The sequence below is a fragment of the Lissotriton vulgaris genome, chromosome 7, assembly GCF_964263255.1.
Source record: "Lissotriton vulgaris chromosome 7, aLisVul1.2, whole genome shotgun sequence".
NCBI lineage: Eukaryota > Metazoa > Chordata > Amphibia > Caudata > Salamandridae > Lissotriton > Lissotriton vulgaris.
Genome location: NC_141695.1, coordinates 23,418,109 through 23,436,138, shown reverse-complemented (window position 1 = coordinate 23,436,138; position 18,030 = coordinate 23,418,109). Strand labels below are relative to the sequence as shown.

Below are 18,030 nucleotides of genomic sequence, written 5' to 3'. Positions count from 1 at the left end.
AGTGAGAGACCTATTGCATTGCAAGTGCTTGTTTAACTAGTAGTCGCGTTTGCAGAGCGGTGGAGAAAGGGTTCTGGGCCTCCAACCAGTGCTCAGGAATTCCACTGCGTAGGACTTACAGGAGGTACTATGAGGGCTTCTGGGCCTCCAAAGTCCCTCAGGAGTAAATTGGACTTCATCCCCCATCCCATAGTTTGCCAGGAGGTGCGTTTGCAAAGTGGTGGAGAAAGGGGGGTATGGCCTCTAAAGATGTCTTAGCAATCCCACTGTGTGGGACTTACTGGAAGTAACAAGAGGGGTAGTTGCCCCCAAGGACATCCTTGGGGTCCAACTACCCATACTATAACCTCCAGTAAGCCCCACACAGCACGATTGCCATGTTCTCATAGCAGGCCACGCCCCCTTTGCTCAACACTCTGCAAACGCGCTCCCTGGTGTGCTCTTAGCTAGGGATTGAAGTCCCCTTCGCTGCTGGGCCAACTAGCCTACCTCTTACCTCCAGTAAGCCCCACACTGTGGGTTTGCTGAGAGGTGAACAAAGGCCACACCCCCTTTCCCCACCACTCTGCAAACGTGCCTCCTGGTGCGTTCTAAGTTGGGGTATTAAGTCCCCTTCATATCAGAGGGTCCCTGGGGCCCAACTAGCCCACCAGGTACCTCCAGTAATCGCCACACACCTGGATTGCTGAGAGTGGTCTGAGGCCACGCCCCCTTTTACACCACTCTGCAAACGTGGCTCTTGGTGCACTGCTGCTCAAGGGTTGAAGTCCACATGTGTCCTGAGGCACTCAGGACACAAGAGGACCTCATCGCCCCTCCAGCAGTGTGCCAAGAAGCGTGTTTGCAGAGTGGTGTAAAAAGGGGCATGGCATCGGACCACCTCTCTGCAATCCAGCTCTGTGGCACTTACTGAAGGTACCTGGTTGGTGCATTTTAGGGCATAGATAACATGGTCTGTGTTACAGGGCACATGTTTGTCAATTTACTACGGTTTGCAATCGGGTGACACCTTTATTTCTTTGCAATTTCTGCTAAATGTACATGCTCAACAAAAGAAGGAGTGTCTGTTGTTATTAGTTACAGGGAGTAAAGTTGATTCAAAACGTTATCAACTACGACACGAGAAAACTCCTGCACACCGCTAATTATAAATGCTTGAGTTCGATCTCGTCATGCTGAGGGCAATATTTAAATCTACATTGTTTATTTGCTGCAGATAAAATGTTATTGATTTGTAAATTGTGTTTCATCCAGTGAAGCAACTCAGTGTTAATGCCAAAGTCTGTTTACTATGTTTATTGCTGAGCTCCTGCTGTGCTCTTTGAATGTGGCTGATGCAGCCCGGCCCAAGGAGTAAAGAGCTCTATTCCACACCACAGAGGTGCATGTGAAAGTTAGAAAATACGATTGCAAAACAGACTCTAAAACTCACTCTACTTTCTTAAAAACTAGGACATATTTAAAACAGTTAAACTTATCTGGACATCGGGACAAAGCTGTTAACACAGGGACTGACCGGGAAAATCCAGGAAGTCTGGTCTCCCCAAACCCGTAACAATGAGCAAGGCCTTAATGGGAGTCTCTCTGACTTACCACCCTTCAGGTGGGGTTCACGCCTCCTCTGTGAGTCTCTCCGGTGGAGCGGCTTAGATACACCCTTCAGGTGGGGTTCACACCTCCTCTGTGAGTCTCTCCGCTTTGTTGGCTTAGATACACCCTTCAGGTGGCGTTCACGTCTCCTCTGTGAGTCTCTCCGGTGGAGCGGCTTAGATACACCCTTCAGGGGAGGTTCACGCCTCCTCTGTGAGTCTCTCTAGTGCAGCGGATTAGATACACCCTTCAGGGGGGGGTTCCCGCCTCCTCTGTGAGTCTCTCAGGTGGAGCTGCTTAGATACACCCTTCAGGTGGGGTTCACGCCTCCTCTGTGAGTCTCTCCGGTGGAGCGACTTAGATACACCCTTCAGGGGGGGGTTACGCCTCCTCTGTGAGTCTCTCTGGTGGAGTGGCTTAGATACACCCTTCAGGTGGGGTTCACGCCTCCTCTGTGTGTCTCTCCGCTGGAGTGGCTTAGATACACCTTTTAGGGGGGGTTCACGCCTCCTCTGTGAGTCTCTCCGGTGGAGCGGCTTAGATACACCCTTCAGGTGGGGTTCACGCCTCCTCTGTGTGTCTCTCCGCTGGAGTGGCTTAGATACACCTTTTAGGGGGGGGTTCACGCCTCCTCTGTGAGTCTCTCCGCTGGAGTGGATTAGATACACCCTCAGGTGGGGTTCACGCCTCCTCTGTGTGTCTCTCCGGTGGAGCGGCTTAGATACACCCTTCAGGGGGGGGTTCACGCCTCCTCTGTGTGTCTCTCCGCTGGAGTGGCTTTGATACACCTTTTAGGGGGGGTTCACGCCTCCTCTGTGAGTCTCTCCGCTGGAGTGGCTTAGATACACCCTTCAGGTGGGGTTCACGCCTCCTCTGTGAGTCTCTGATGGATGAGCTTAGATAGACCCTTCAGGTGGGGTTCACACCTCCTCTGTGAGTCTCTCCGGCAGAGCGGCTTAGACACACCCTTCAGGTGGGGTTCACGCCTCCTCTGTGAGTCTCTCAGGTGGAGTGGCTCAGATACACCCTTCAGGTGGGGTTCACGCCTCCTCTGTGAGTCTCTCAGGTGGAGCGGCTTACATACACCCTTCAGGTGGGGTTCACGCCTCCTCTGTGAGTCTCTCAGGTAGAGCGGCTTAGATACACCCTTCAGGTGGGGTTCACGCCTCCTCTGTGAGTCTCTCAGGTGGAGCGGCTTAGATACACCCTTCAGGGGGGTTCACGTCTCTTCTGTGAGTCTCTCCGATGGAGCGGCTTAGATACACCCTTCAGGTGGGGTTCACGCCTCTTCTGTGAGTCTCTCCGATGGAGCGGCTTAGATACACCCTTCAGTGGGGGTTCTGTGAGTCTCTCTGATGGAGCGGCTTAGATACACCCTTCAGGGGGGGGTTCACGCCTCTTCTGTGAGTCTCTCCGATGAAGCGGCTTAGATATACCCTTCAGGTGGGTTTCACGCCTCCTCTGTGACTCTCTCCGGTGGAGCGGCTTAGATAGACCCTTCAGGGGGTTTCGCACCTCCTCTGTGAGTCTCTCCGGTGAAGCGGCTTAGATACACCCTTCAGGTGGGGTTCACACCTCCTCTGTGAGTCTCTCAGGTGGAGCGGCTTAGATAGTTCAAGTTCAAGTTCGGGCATTTATATAGCGCACTACTCACCCAGAGGGTCTCAAGGCGCTAGGGGAAGGGGTTCATTATTTGTCGAATAGCCAGGTTTTAAGTTCTTTTCTGAAGGAGATGTGGTTCTGAGTAAGGCGGAGGTGGGTGGGGAGTGAGTTCCAGGTCTTGGCAGCCAGGAAGGAGAAGGATCTGCCACCCATGGTGGATTTTCGGATGCGTGGGACTGCGGCGAGTGCTTGATTGGACGATCTTAGTTGGCGGGTGGGTTTGTAGAAGGACAGTCGAGTGTTGAGGCATTCGGGTCCTAGATTGCAGAGGGCTTTGTGTGTGTGGGTGAGAAGGCGGAAAGTAATTCTTTTGTTGACGGGAAGCCAGTGGAGGTCTTTTAGATGTCCGGTGATGTGATCTTGGCGAGGGATGTCTAATATGAGTCTCGCTGACGCGTTTTGGATGCGCTGGAGTTTTTTCTGTAATTTTGCTGCGATTCTGGCGTATAGTGTGTTACCATAATCCAGTCGACTCGTGACCAGTGCGTGGGTGACAGTCTTTCTTGTTTCGAGGGGGATCCAGCGGAAGATTTTTTTGAGAATGCGAAGTACGTTGAAGCAGGAGGACGTTACTGCGTTGACTTGTTTGGACATCGAGAGAGAGGAGTCTAGGATGAAGCCGAGGTTACGTGCGTGGTCTGTGGGTGTGGGTGCTGTGCCCAGCGCGGAAGGCCACCAAGAGTCGTCCCAAGCTGAGGGGGAAGATCCTAGGATGAGCACCTCCGTTTTGTCTGAGTTGAGTTTTAGGCGGCTAAGTTTCATCCATTCTGCTACTTCTTTCATGCCTTCGTGAAGATTGCTTTTGGCGGTGTTGTGGTCTTTGGTGAGGAAAAGGATTAACTGGGTGTCTTCGGCGTAAGAGATGATGTTGAGGTTGTGTTGACGCGCGATGGAGGCGAGAGGACTCATGTAGACGTTGAAGAGGGTGGGACTGAGTGATGATCCTTGTGGAACGCCGCAGATGACTTCGGTGGCCTCTGAGTAGAATGGGGGAAGTCGGACTCTTTGAGTTCTCCCAGCGAGGAATGAGATGATCCAGTTCAAGGCTTTTCCTTGTATGCCGATGTTGTTGAGGCGATGTATAAGGGTGCTGTGGCAGACTGTGTCGAAAGCGGCGGATAGGTCGAGTAGGATGAGGGCCACTGTTTCTCCGTTGTCCAGGAGTGTTCGGATGTCGTCAGTCGCTGCAATGAGGGCGGTTTCGGTGCTGTGTTTGGCTCGAAAGCCGGATTGAGATGGATCAAGGGAGTTGTTGGATTCAAGGAAGGCGGCGAGCTGGCTGTTGACGGCTTTCTCGATGACTTTGGCCGGGAATGGGAGGAGGGATATGGGTCGTAAGTTTTTAAGTTCAGAGGGGTCTGCTGTGGGTTTCTTCAGAAGGGCGCGGAGTTCGGCGTGTTTCCAGCTTTCTGGAAAGGTGGCGGAGTTGAACGAGCAGTTGATGACATCACGGAGATGGGGTGCGATGATGGAGTCAGCTTTGTTGAAGATGTGGTGGAGGCAGGGGTCGGTGGGCGAGCCAGAGTGGATTGAGTTCATGAGGCGAATGGTGTCTTCAGTGGCGATTGGGTTCCAGGCGCTGAGGTTGTTAGTTGGAGGAGTAGGATCGGAGGGGGGTGGGGAGGGTTGATCACTGGGAGAATTCTCGAAGCTGTTGTGGATGTCGGCAATTTTGTCGTAGAAGAAGGAGGATAACGCGTCGCAGAGGTCTTGGGAGAGAGTGATGTCGTTAGATGCTGCGGTGGGGTTGGTGAATTCTTTGACGATGTTGAAGAGTTCCTTGCTGTTATGGGTGTTGTTGTCGAGACGATCCTTGAATGCTGATTTCTTGGTGGGGTTCACGCCTCCCCTTTGAGTCTCTGATGGAGCGGCTTAGATACACCCTTCAAGGGGGGTTCACGCCTCTTCTGTGAGTCTCTCCGGTGGAGCGGCTTAAATACACCCTTCAGGGGGGGTTCACGCCTCCTCTGTCAGTCTCTCCGGTGGAGCGGCTTAGATACACCCTTCAGGTGGGGTTCACGCCTCCTCTGTGAGTCTCTCCCGTGGAGCGGCTTAGATACACCCTTCAGGTGGGGTTCACACCTCCTCTGTGAGTCTCTCAGGTGGAGCGGCTTAGATACACCCTTCAGGGGGGTTCACGCCTCCTCTGTGAGTCTCTCCGGTGGAGCGGCTTAGATACACCCTTCAGGTGGGGTTCACGCCTCCTCTGTGAGTCTCTCCGATGGAGCGGCTTCGATACACCCTTCAGGTGGGGTTCACGCCTCCTCTGTGAGTCTCTCCGGTGGAGCGGCTTAGATAGACCCTTCAGGGGGTTTCACGCCTCCTCTGTGAGTCTCTCCGGTGGAGCGGCTTAGATACACCCTTCAGGTGGGGTTCACGCCTCCTCTGTGAGTCTCTCCGATGGAGCGGCTTCGATACACCCTTCAGGTGGGGTTCACGTCTCCTCCGTGAGCCTCTCTGATGGAGGCTTAAATACACCCTTCAGGTGGGGTTCACGCCTCCTCTGTGAGTCTCTCCGGTGGAGCGGCTTAGATACACCCTTCAGGTGGGGTTCACGCCTCCTCTGTGAGTCTCTCCCGTGGAGCAGCTTAGATGCACCCTTCAGGTGGGGTTCACACCTCCTCTGTGAGTCTCTCAGGTGGAGCGGCTTAGATACACCCTTCAGGTTGGGGTTCACGCCTCCTCTGTGAGTCTCTCAGGTGGAGCGGCTTAGATACACCCTTCAGGGGGGGGTTCACGCCTCCGATGCGAGTCCGTGGAGCGGTTTAGATACACCCTTCAGGTGGGGTTCACGCCTCCTCTGTGAGTCTCTCCGGTGGAGCGCCTTAGATACGCCCTTCAGGTGGGGTTCACGCCTCCTCTGTGAGTCTCTCCGGTGAAGCGCCTTAGATACACCCTTCAGGTGGGGTTCACGCCTCCTCTGTGACTCTCTCGGGTGGAGCGGCTTAGATAGACCCTTCAGGGGGTTTCACGCCTCCTCTGTGAGTCTCTCCAGTGGAGCGGCTTAGATACTCCCTTCAGGTGGGGTTCACGTCTCCTCCGTGAGCCTCTCTGATGGAGGCTTAAATACACCCTTCAGGTGGGGTTCACGCGCCTCCTCTGTGAGTCTCTCTGGTGGAGCGGCTTAGATACACCCTTCAGGTGGGGTTCACGCCTCCTCTGTGAGTCTCTCCGGTGGAGCGGCTTAGATACTCCCTTCAGGTGGGGTTCACGTCTCCTCCGTGAGCCTCTCTGATGGAGGCTTACATACACCCTTCAGGTGGGGTTCACTCCTCCTCTGTGAGTCTCTCCAGTGGAGCAGCTTAGATACACGTACACCCTACAGGGGGGGGGGGGTTCACGCCTCCTCTGGGTGGTACTCAGATAGGAGCTTGCGGGCCACAGGGACCTGGTTCCAGTGTGTTGTTCATTTCTTACTTTGAAATCACCATAGCACGTCCGCAGAGCTGGCTTTTGGGCGGTGCGACAGGGGCAGCTGCACTGGGCGTTGGCCTGGGGAGGGGACCCAGGTTGGGGGGGGATGGGCTGTGTTTAGCAATAACTTAGGATTTAAAAGCACCCGCCACAGACTTCTTTGTGCATCCAGCTTTCAGGCAGCAATAAAAATGTCAAGATAACTCTTGTGATTACAGTTCCTGCTTGAAAGAGAACCTGTTTTGTCTAGTGGCAGTTTTGACTGCCCATAAAGCAGTACAGGGGGTTAATATGCCTGCTGCAAAGAACACATACCGTGCAGATGACAGATCTAGATTTTAGGTGGATAGCTGAGTGGGTTACAGCTTTTGTCACAGTGATCCTTTTCTTACCTCGGTTCATAAGATACAACCCCTAATACAGAACAGTGACTTATGAACGGTCATCAAAGAGCTGCTTGCAGCCCGCATAAAACAGGTCAGTATCAGGGCACAAGTCCTATAAAAAGTGGGGGGACTGAAAGTCAGACACTATGCAAGTGACATCATGACGCATGCCATCACAAGGTAGAGCTATGAAAAAAATTACATTATTTAAATTGTTTGTGTAAATACTGGGACAGACCACCCCATCTGACAGTCTTACAGTGTCTGCACTTATATAAAGGGACAGAACAAAGTCAAAAGCTGCCACTCTTAAGTACCTGTAAAGAGAAGGCAAGATGTGTGTCTTTGTTTCCCTCTGGTGCATTTGGATTTAAGTGCGAGGTTGCAGGGCACCTCCAGTCAGGAGTTTGAAACAGAAGGAGGCCGGATGGCCCCTTAACTGAGGCCCAGCTGGAGGTGAAAAAAAGCCCCCGGCCTGAACATTGTGGCTGGGAATGGAAAGCAGGCGAGGTTGCGGCGCCGCTGAACATGCCCAGTGTCTTACACCGGGACAAGTTCAGCATATTTCTGTGGGGCCCAACTTCTTGGCACGGGGACGGCGTCCACCCTGTGAAAATAGGGGGTGGACGCCGTGTACCTGCGTGTACCCCCGACCTGAGCACTGGTCAGGAGGTTATATTTTCCCCAGTCTTTCATTATCTATTCCTAATGTTGATAAAAAAAAAGGGTTTGTTTGGGTAGATAAATATTCTTCTTAATAAAGTCAGCCTTTGCCAGTGCATTAAAACGAATGAAATGTATGTGAGGGGGGGTATGGAGGGGTGAGGGGCACTCTTGCCTGGAGGTAGTGAGGGAGTCTGAGGAGGGGGTCATTAGGGGTGGGGGTCACTATAAAAGGTTGTCGCACCAGGCACTAAGTGCTAACGCCGGCCCTGCACGCCTGGAGCTGCTGTGGTGATTTAAAAAAATATATATAACTTGAATGTCCTGAGCAGTGGAACCGGAAGCATCGACATCACCTTTTCAAACAGAACAAGGGCGGAAGTGGTCTTTAGAGGCCCACCACCGCCGAAATGTCGACTTCCTGATGAGGTTTTTGAGCTGGAAATTACGTGGCTTGTGTTACAAGAAGAGGAACCCAGTTTACCTAGTTACTTCAATTAAGAACCGTTAAATGAGGTAGCAGCGACACCTGCTATTTACAGCGCTTGAGAGTGCAGAAGTGCAACTTTGAAGCGCTATCTAAAATGAAGACATTGTTATTTCCAGTGCAAATCATATCTTTGTCAATGTAAACTTTTGTCTAAAACGAACGACGCTCAGGAACGACTCAGACGGGCGTTGGTAAATTAAGGTTTGTGTCTTAAAATCGCCTAAACGGACCAGAATGTGTGATTCGGATCAGTTTCTCAGCGGTGGGGGGTCAGAGGCAGAGGCCGCTTTGGGTTTACAAACAGGGATCTTTACACCCTGTTTAGATTAAAGTTCAATCCAAGGAGCCCCTGGACCCAGGACACGATTTTCAGGACATCTAGTAAAGCTCCCGCTGCCCGGCCTAAGCCCGCAGCCCCCGGGCCTGGCCCGGTGTTGGGATTCCTACAATCTGCAGGCGCGCGTCTGTCCATCCTACAAGAGCCAGTCCTGGAGCTGGACAGACAGATGTCTGTGAGGTCACCTTCGATCACACCCAGCAGAGGAATGCTGGTCTTTAACTAGCAGCTTTGGGGGCTGTGGGGCTGAGGCCCCTCAAGCAGCCTCTGTTCACTTCCTTCCAGACTGTCATGGCGCCTGAGGGGGGACGGGGAGTGGGAGAGAGACAGCCATGTCCAGCGCGGAAGAGACATCTTCAGAATGAAGTGTGAGACCCTGCAGCTTGCTGGGCAGGAGACCACCAAGGGTGAGTGTGACAGAAGCAGGGAGGGTAGGTGGAGCCTGACAAGGTGGACAGACACAGACAAGCATTGGCGAAACCAACAGGTCTGACATTTTATGACTTGCAAATTGGATGTGCACACCGAGGTTAAATGTGGCACACGCAGGAAGGGTAGGTGGAGATTGAGCATGTGGACAGACATAGGCCTACGAGCCTGCAACTTAATAGCAACAAGCATTGGCAAAACAAACAGGTCTGACGTTTGTATGATTTACGAATCGGACATGCGCATGTGGCTCTAGCAGCCGTGTGTGGGGAAGGCAGGCAAAAAAACACTTGGTTTAAAATGTCAAATAATGCTTCATGCATTCTAATGCAGGCGGAGGGACACACCTAAACAGCCAATAGAATAACAGTGAGACTGAAATATACTCATATGGACTGATCCAACATGTGATTGACAATGTCTCAAGCAATCGTTGATGCTTCCGGAGCAAAGATGCACTGGCTGAAGGAAGCGGACCCAAAGCCCCTTAAAGCAAGTGTTGAATATGGTCAGCGTGAATGACGTAAATTACGTTACACGTTAGACCCAACTAGCCCTTTTAGTCAACTCTTTAAAAGAAGAATATAATGATGAAGGCATTTTATGTGTTGGATCTATTATGTGAAGTATTGATTCCTGGCGACCCCGAGAGCCTCTGATGATCACAGCGACCAGAGGTTTCTCCACTTGGTACATTCCCACAAAAATCACAAGTAGCAATCGACACACAGCTGAGCAAGAAGGCAGATAGCGCTTTGGGGCCCTTAAATGGGAAACCAGTGCTGTGCAATCATAAAATTGCGTCACTTTTCATGGCCCTACTGTCATGTAGTTAGGCCTTGCCTTCACACTGTGTTAAGTTAGCATGAGCTTATTAGAAGTTTAAACGCCATTTTACCTCTCTGCTGCTTCTGCACACGGCACATATTGTTATTAATTCTTTGAGCCTAGTAGACTATTTTGCTTCACACGAGAATAATATGTTTTCCTATATTATCAGCTTTGCTTGGTTAGCTATATCTGAACAGTGAGTGCCGAGGCCTTCAAGGTTATTTCAACACAGCGGTTGTTGTTCGGTTTGATCAGCGCACGTCTTAGACATAATACAAAGGCAGCTGTGGCCAACTCTGGCTTTTGGTGCGTTTAATAATGCACTGCGCAGAGCATGCAAACACACTTGATGAATATCCGCATGCAGAGAGCTGGTGTAGAAGATGATGTGATCCCTTTCTACTAAGACCAGAGGTATGGGGCCGCCCTTCTAAAACCCAAAGAGGCCTTCTATACTATAATTTAATATACTAGCAAGGGAGGGTAAGACGGAGGTTCTATTTAGACCTTTTCCCTTTAGCATTTTAACATGCTTTCACCCTTTGCATTTTATGGACTAGTAAATATGCTGATAACCTTGTTGCTTATAATATGTTTGCTTGTATTAGCCCAAACTCGCACGTGTCCTCATTGACTCCTCATTCTGGATTGATTTGTTGGTATAAAGAAAGAGTGTTCATGTGTTCCACCTTGCCGGAGGTGTTCTAAGTCTATGTTCTGTGTTGTCTAATCATTGGGGGTGTGTAAGAACCAATGAGACACTGATTGCTAGTCTGGTAGGGGATTTTGGACACTAAGGTAAGTTTTGGTTCATCCTAATTCACTGAGGTTCCAAGTCTCTATGCACAGATCTTAGATAAATGTACACCTATCAACAGTGCACGTAACCCACAAATTAAGGATTAGAAACACCTACACAAATCAGCAGCGATTGCTGTATCGTATATTAAATGAAGGTGAGAAAAGGGCATCCATACTGCTTATATCTTACAGTGGAAGATTTACTTGTGCACACAGCACAACACGTAACCAATACAGTGACACTCATTGATCTACAATGTGGTCTGTAACACAAATAAAATGTTACAGACATATTCATTGATCCACAGCTTGCGCTGTAACCCATACAAATTGTGAGAAGTTGGCCTGGTATATGATGTTCACTATTCTAGTGAACACCTTGCACCAGTCCAAACAACCCTTATGGTGATTGGTTGTAAGTCAACTTTATAGACCAGCTATCCTAGGGGTAGCGTGGACAGAACAGTCTTAGGCTAAAAGGCTCTTGAGGGCGTGTAAAGCCAGCTGTTTTACCATATGTAACCCCTTGAATACCAAATGAAAGGACACCACACAGGATATATATAACATATATATGTATTTATTTACCAACACACTCCTCTGAACTCTTTATGAGGTCAGAGGTCAAAGCACATAACAAGTTACTCTCAGAAATACTTTAAATAGTACAATTTACAGTTCGGCCCTATGGGCGCGTAAAACTATATACTAAGTAAGTGGTATAAGTACCACGTCACGAGAAAAGGAAAGGCCTAGGGAATCGCTGGGGCTACACTATCTGAACCTTAGTTTAGATGTAGGAGGCCCACAGGCGGAACGTGCAGTGTCAGTAGGGAAACATCCTTTACAACGGAACCGTTACAACGCGGGACCGTTACAACGCAGGGTTTACAACGAAAGTAGTTGCAACGATTTTCGCTGGAGGGCGCTCTAGGACAGGGGATAGTTTAATTTACTATCCAACACCTTCCCTACTATCCACGGGGACTGAAGTTGGAATAGTAAATTAAACTATTCACTATCCAGCGCCCCCCAACGCAAGTCGTTGTAACGACTTGCGTTGTTAAACCTGAGTCGTAAAGGTACACGTTGTAACCGTACGCTTTGTACGGTCATACATCCGTGTCTGTACACTCATGCGAGAGTCAATACAAAGTCAATGGGAATCTCAAAGTTAGATAAAGAAGGATTTAGGACACTTCCGGTCTAGCTAGGAGGAAACAACTAAAACCTAGACACTTGGATAGTCAATACCCTTGGGAGCACCGAAGTACTCGCGTTACCTCACCCACAGGAAGCGGGTGCATAGGTGTGAAGATGTGTCGGGTTTCGCCGTTGAAGCCTATGGAACCTTGGAGAAAAGATGCTGCAGGCGACCAGGAGGAAGATGTTCGGGCGGATCCAAGGGTGGATTGAGGATGAAGAGGACCTGAAAGCAGAGGGGATAGAGTCTGGGTCACTAGCCAGTGACCGGGTGGAACCAGGAAGGAACCAGACTATGTCAAGGAGCAATCTGGTGCTGTCTTGAAGCTAGTCTTTGCAGCCACTCGGACCAGGAGGCGTCGACGGCGACTAGGTGCTGGAGAGGAGCTGTCCCATGAAGGTTCTCGCGGATAGAGGGGTCGACTGCCGGATGGGAGTCAACGAGCCTTGGCAAAGGCAACCCACGCAGGATTCAAAGAAGGCTTCTGGTGCAGACCAGCAAGGTCTGAGGTGCCTCACCTTAGCAGGAAGGCAAGGGCCAGTCTGAAGCAAACAACAAACCAGCAAGGTGATTCAAAAGGATTGTCGTCACAGAGGCTACTAGCCAACGGGCCAGCAACCGGACAACGCATCAAGCAGAACACAAGCAGAAGGGCCCCACGCAGAACTTGTGGAGTGTGGAGGGCCGATCTTCGGTGCAGGTGGAGCTCGGGTTCGGGGTTTCTCAGTCCCCAGTGTACAGCTTCGAGGATGCCTCAGGAGCTGCACGGGTAGCAAGTTGCAGGCTTTTCAAGGTGTCCGGTCCCACGTGTCTCGTCGCCTCCACGGATCTCAGCTATGCTGCAGACGTGAAGAGAGGGTCAGAGAGGTCTGGAAGTCTGGGTCTTGTCCGGCTCTGTGCTCGGGTTCGGGCGGGAACGGGGAAAAAGCAAGCCGTTGATTTGCTGGATGGTGCCTGGTTGCCCAGGGTGGTCACTCCTTGGCCAGATTCTTCAGTCTTCAGCTTTAGCAGAACGTCGAAGGTCAAGAGTTTCGTGTCAAGTTTCAGTCAGGATCTAATCTAAAGTCTCAGGACTCAGCTCCTACTTTTATACAACTAAAAAGGGCTGGATTAGTTTCTAGGTCCCTCCTATGGGAGGGATCAGGAAGGGGCCTGGTTACACCAACCTATCCTTTGTTCAGTTTCGGGCCAGAGCTGGGGCTGGAGTGTCCCAGCAACCGGTTTGAACTGGGGTATGCATGAAGCACCTAGTGTGCCTCAAGCACTGTCTCAATCTATTCAGCCCTCCCTGTCCCAATACACATCCTCCTGTCTGGGGTGGTGCTCGCACCTCCCCAAGCAGGAAACCTATTGTCCAAACCTCCGTGACTGGAAGGACTCCCAGCAGCAGGATGTCAGATTTGTGTCTGTGGCAGCAGCATCCATTTTGTGATGCTGGGGCTCTGGTTAACTTTAACCGGGTACAGTAGTTTCAACATGTCCTCTCTCTCTAGAAGGGTGGAATGCTACCCCCGTCACCAGAATTGGCGAGGGGGTAGAATCCCAAAGCGTAGGACACCTTACACGACATGTTTGGATAAAGCCAAACCAAAGTTTGCATTAACCGCAAGGATTATAATGCACTTAAAAGTATATGGTATGGCGATATCATAGAACAGCTATAAAGACATGGTTCCAAAAGCTGCAGACAGGCTCAGCTCATGCTAGAGCACCATCTCACACATAACCAAGCACTCTGCCTCCAGGATTGTTAAGGCCTGCCATAGGAGTGACTTACAGGTTACTGTGTGTCTATATATAAAGTAGGTATAGGGATACTATACCTAAGCAAGGGGTGATTACACAACCTTGCCCCAGCTGAGTGATCAGCCAGTTGTGTCGATTTAGGTGGCCAGTCAGGGGTGGCATAATATATGCTGCAGCCCCTGGTAGGCTTTGGGTGCACCTATGCCCTCGGTACCGATGGTACACTATACAGGGACTCACAAGGGTAACCCAATATCCAATTTGGTATGTACCTACAGTACATGGAGTCCATTATACAGAGATAGCATATAGCCTGGGATCCTGAATAGCAGGATCCCAAGCCAACTAAACCGAAAACCAGCTAAACACTAGGCAACAAGTTGGGGGCAACCATAGTCCGGTATCCACCTTCCTACACAAATGTTTAAAGTAGGGTGACCAACTTGCATTGGTGCAAATTCAGGACGGTCAGTGTAAAAATTCAGGACAAAGGGTCAAAATTCAGGACAAAAATTCAGGACAGAAGGTCACAATTCAGGACAAAAATTTGGTACAAAACATACGTTTTACAGACATATTAGAGGAGGTGGCACAATAATATGTAATTCATTAACAACAACAGAAGAGTGTTCGGAGCTCGTCAGAAAAGGACGGGTTTCAGAGCACAAAGAGAAGAAAGTAGAACCACCCTCTTGGTGTTTATAGAAAGCCCTCACTCACCGACCTGGTCGGTGACCTGCTTCAACATCGGGCCCCACTGGGAGTGGCCGAGTGCCACCCCAGTGTGCTTCAACGCCAGATTTACTGCGGAGCGGGTAATGTGAAGTCGTGAGTGGCTAAGTGGTTGTGTAAGTGACTAAAGAATGTGTTAGTGGTGAGATTAAAAATGCCTTAATTGTATCAAAAAATTCTTTATTACCTGATCAATAAGACATATTAAAAATATGTGTGGGAAAACTCAGCCAAATAAATTGCGTGGCTTGTTTCCTCTAGATTTAAGTGCTGGTCAACATGTTTCTGCCAATGTCGGTTTTAATTTACCTGGCATTCGTCAGGACCTATGGTGTAATAAACCCCGGCGGTATGGACGCACTAAGGCCCACTCTACCAAGGGACATGAAAGTGAAAAAACTGTCAAAAAGAAGTGCAACAAAATAATAGGTTCTCACAGTTTGGAGACCACACAAAAATTAAAATGCACTTGGCAGGTGTGAAATTCTCACATCATAGACCTCGGGAGGGCGGTGGTGATGCAATTGGCACACCGCCCTTGGCATCTAGCACCTGCTTGGTACCTGCGTCTGCCCTCGGTAACCGAGTCTCGTGGACCCCGTTACCGAGGGCAGACGCAGGTACCAAGCGGGTGCTAGATGCTGAGGGCGGTGTGCCAATTGACCCGGTTAAATTGCCCGGTACAAATGTTTATAGGGACACTCATTTATTCACAGCTTGGGCTGTCACTCATACCAATGTTTCCAGGGACACTCATTGATCCATCGCTTGGGCTGACACCCATACAAATGTTTATAGGGACACTCATTGATCCACAGCTTGGGCTGTCACCCATACAAATGTTTACAGGCACACTCATTGATCTATAGATAGGGATGTAACCCATACAAATGTTTACAGGGACACTCATTGATCCACAGCTTGGGCTGTCACTCATACAAATGTTTACAGGGACACTCATTGATCCACAGCTTGGGCTGTCACCCATACAAATGTTTACAGGCACACTCATTGATCTATAGATAGAGATGTAACCCTTCCAAATGTTTACAGGCACACTCATGGATCCTTAGCTTGGACTGTAACCCATACAAATCTTAATGAGTGTGCAGATTTAAGGCAACCAAAATGCAGACCATTTGATACTCCAGCATATGTAATAATTGTCAGAAAAGACAACAATCAATTTATCAAAAATACAAAAGGTTAACATTTATTAAGTTTTTGAACCATGAAAGAAAATGTATATTGAATCATTCATTCACTTTCATATCCATCATAAAAACTCACAACCATACTGAAAACAGATAAAAAAATTAGTATAATGATAACACATTATCATGAATTAATTAATCAGCACAAAATTTGCAAAACACTATCAGAAGAGTGGCACAAATTCAATTGACTGGTGGAATTCTACATGTGTTTCGACACTGCCAAAGAGCCTTCGTCAGGAGGACGGCCGCAGGGAAAGCAATTGATAAATTCTTAATTTAGATAGTAGACATATGATGATGCACAGTGGAATAAGGACAATACGCTATTTTGAAGATAATCTCAAAACCAAATGACGATGGGACATCAGTTTATGCTGCAAAATACTGAAAGATATCCTGATGTGATTTCAATAAGGGTATACTAATTGTCCAATGGACATGCATCGTCTGAACAGGGAAAAAGGATTAGTAATGTCTGAAGATAACCGGATGTCACATTCTATTCTTTCTGCGTTAGTTACGTTATGATGCAGATGAAGGGACTAAGTATAATTCTAACTACTGGTTTCACAGTTAATGGTGAATCAAATCAGAGCCTCCGGATATAGGGTTCCTTCTGTTTACAGGTGTGTCTGGAAACTCATACAAATGTTTACAGGGACACTCATTGATCCACAGCTTGGGCTGTCACCCATACAAATGTTTACAGACACACTCATTGATCCACAGCTTCGGCTGTCACTCATACAAATTTTTACTGAGACGCTCACTGATCTGCCAATTTACAAAATTCCTCAACATAGTAGAGAAGAGACTGCACACAGAAATACACAGCAGAGCCAAGGCAGCCGAGCAGCACAACAAAACATGAGGACTGAGGACCTACCTTGCACAGCGGCAATTAGCACAATAAAATAAAATAAAATAAATAATTCTGGAAACATCGAAGGTCCCCCTTGAAATCGAAAGACACCACTGCGGAAAGAAAAGAAAACCCGAAACCAGAGGCACTCTCCTGTGGGTTCTTTTAAACCACACCAACTTCTTAAGATGGACTGAACATGACATTTAACAAATTTTTATCTTGTTTAAATTAAGTTACTTATATGTGTTATGTATATGCAATGCTGACAATCAATCTAGTATAATAAATTAATTGCTTACCAACTGATCTGCTGTTTGGGCTGTAACCCATATAAAGGTTTACAGACACACTGATTGACCCGCAGCTTGTGCTGTAACTCATACAAATGTTCAGAGAGAGACTCATTGATTTACAGTATGGTCTGTAACCTATACAAATGTTTATAGGCTCACAGATCATCAGAAAGGGATGTAACTCATACAAATGTTTATAGACACACTCACTAATCCGCAGCTTGGGCTGTAACCCATACAAATGTTTACAGACGCACTCACTAATCTGCAGCTTGGGCTGTCACTCATACAAATGTTTACAGACACACTCATTGGCCCACAGATTGGGCTTCAACCAAATCAAATTTTCACAGAGCTACTCACTGATCAGTAGCGTGGGCTATAAATAATATAAATGTTTACAGAGACACTCATTGGTCAGGAATATGGGATGTAAACAAACCAAATGTTTACAGAGACACTCAGCAGAGTAAAAAGAACAAAGAGGGGAGAATTTCAGACAAAACACGAGAAAAGGGCAGATTAGAAACATTAAAAAAGAGAAACTAGAGAAATAAGACTAAAGTGGGAGCAGGAGGCAGGGCTAAAGAAGACAATAAGCAGAGAAGAAAGAAACCTGGAACCCAATGGGAAAGGAGAGCTGGGAGACATACTAGAAAGAGTAAAGAATGACCTTTATATGGTTAAAATGACTCCCAGCGTCTACACCCTGTTGGTTAACTTGCTTATACTGCACTCAGGATGATATATTTAAGGGTTCCAATTCATCTTACCTCCCCTGTCTTCTGACCCATCGACCTGCGATATATGACGCAAGCTGCTGTACAAAATGGAAGCTTGGGGGTCTGACCCCTGGCCGACTCCCTCCCATCTGCCAGCTACATCGTATTCTTGGTCCTTGTCCTCCATTTTTGAAGGTGATAAACAGCCAACAGCTCAAGTTGTCCGCCTGAGTGAGGCTTCAGCGATGGGGTTGTTCCACTGCGTGTGGTGAATGAGGAAGTGGTTTTCTGTCCAGCGGATGTAACCATTTTGAGGTCCCAGAAGAATGGTTTCAGAACTCAGTGCGAAGGCGAAACGCAGTAGGACCGATGAATGTGTTACTGGCCAGGCTGAGCTGACATTTTGAATCCCTTCAGCGCCACTGAATAGAGGTGCGCAGTATACGTAGTTCATTGTTTTAAAGCTATACGTTGCCAGATTGGGGGCAGGAAGGCATTGACAACCACTGGCAGATGATAAAGCTCAAGAGACAGTGGCGTGCAAAAAGTATTAAAGCGATATCAGAGACCATTGTAACGTACCATGAGAGCAAGGCAGGGGGGACTGGCCATCTTACAGATTGGTCAAATGCCCAGTTGTACGGTGGC

The 18,030-nt window shown here is 48.8% G+C and overlaps 1 protein-coding gene across 1 annotated transcript in view; it reads right to left on the bottom strand.

Annotated features, from left to right (window-relative positions):
- The window catches only part of LOC147700549 (C-type lectin domain family 10 member A-like), a 171,821-nt gene extending 154,206 nt beyond the window's left edge, over window positions 1–17,615 (bottom strand). The window contains exon 1 of the mRNA XM_086928448.1: window positions 17,434–17,615. Coding sequence (XP_086784574.1) covers window positions 17,434–17,569 — 136 coding nt within the window. The 5' untranslated portion in view covers window positions 17,570–17,615. The remainder of the gene's footprint in view (window positions 1–17,433) is intronic.
- Window positions 17,616–18,030: the final 415 nt, after the last annotated feature.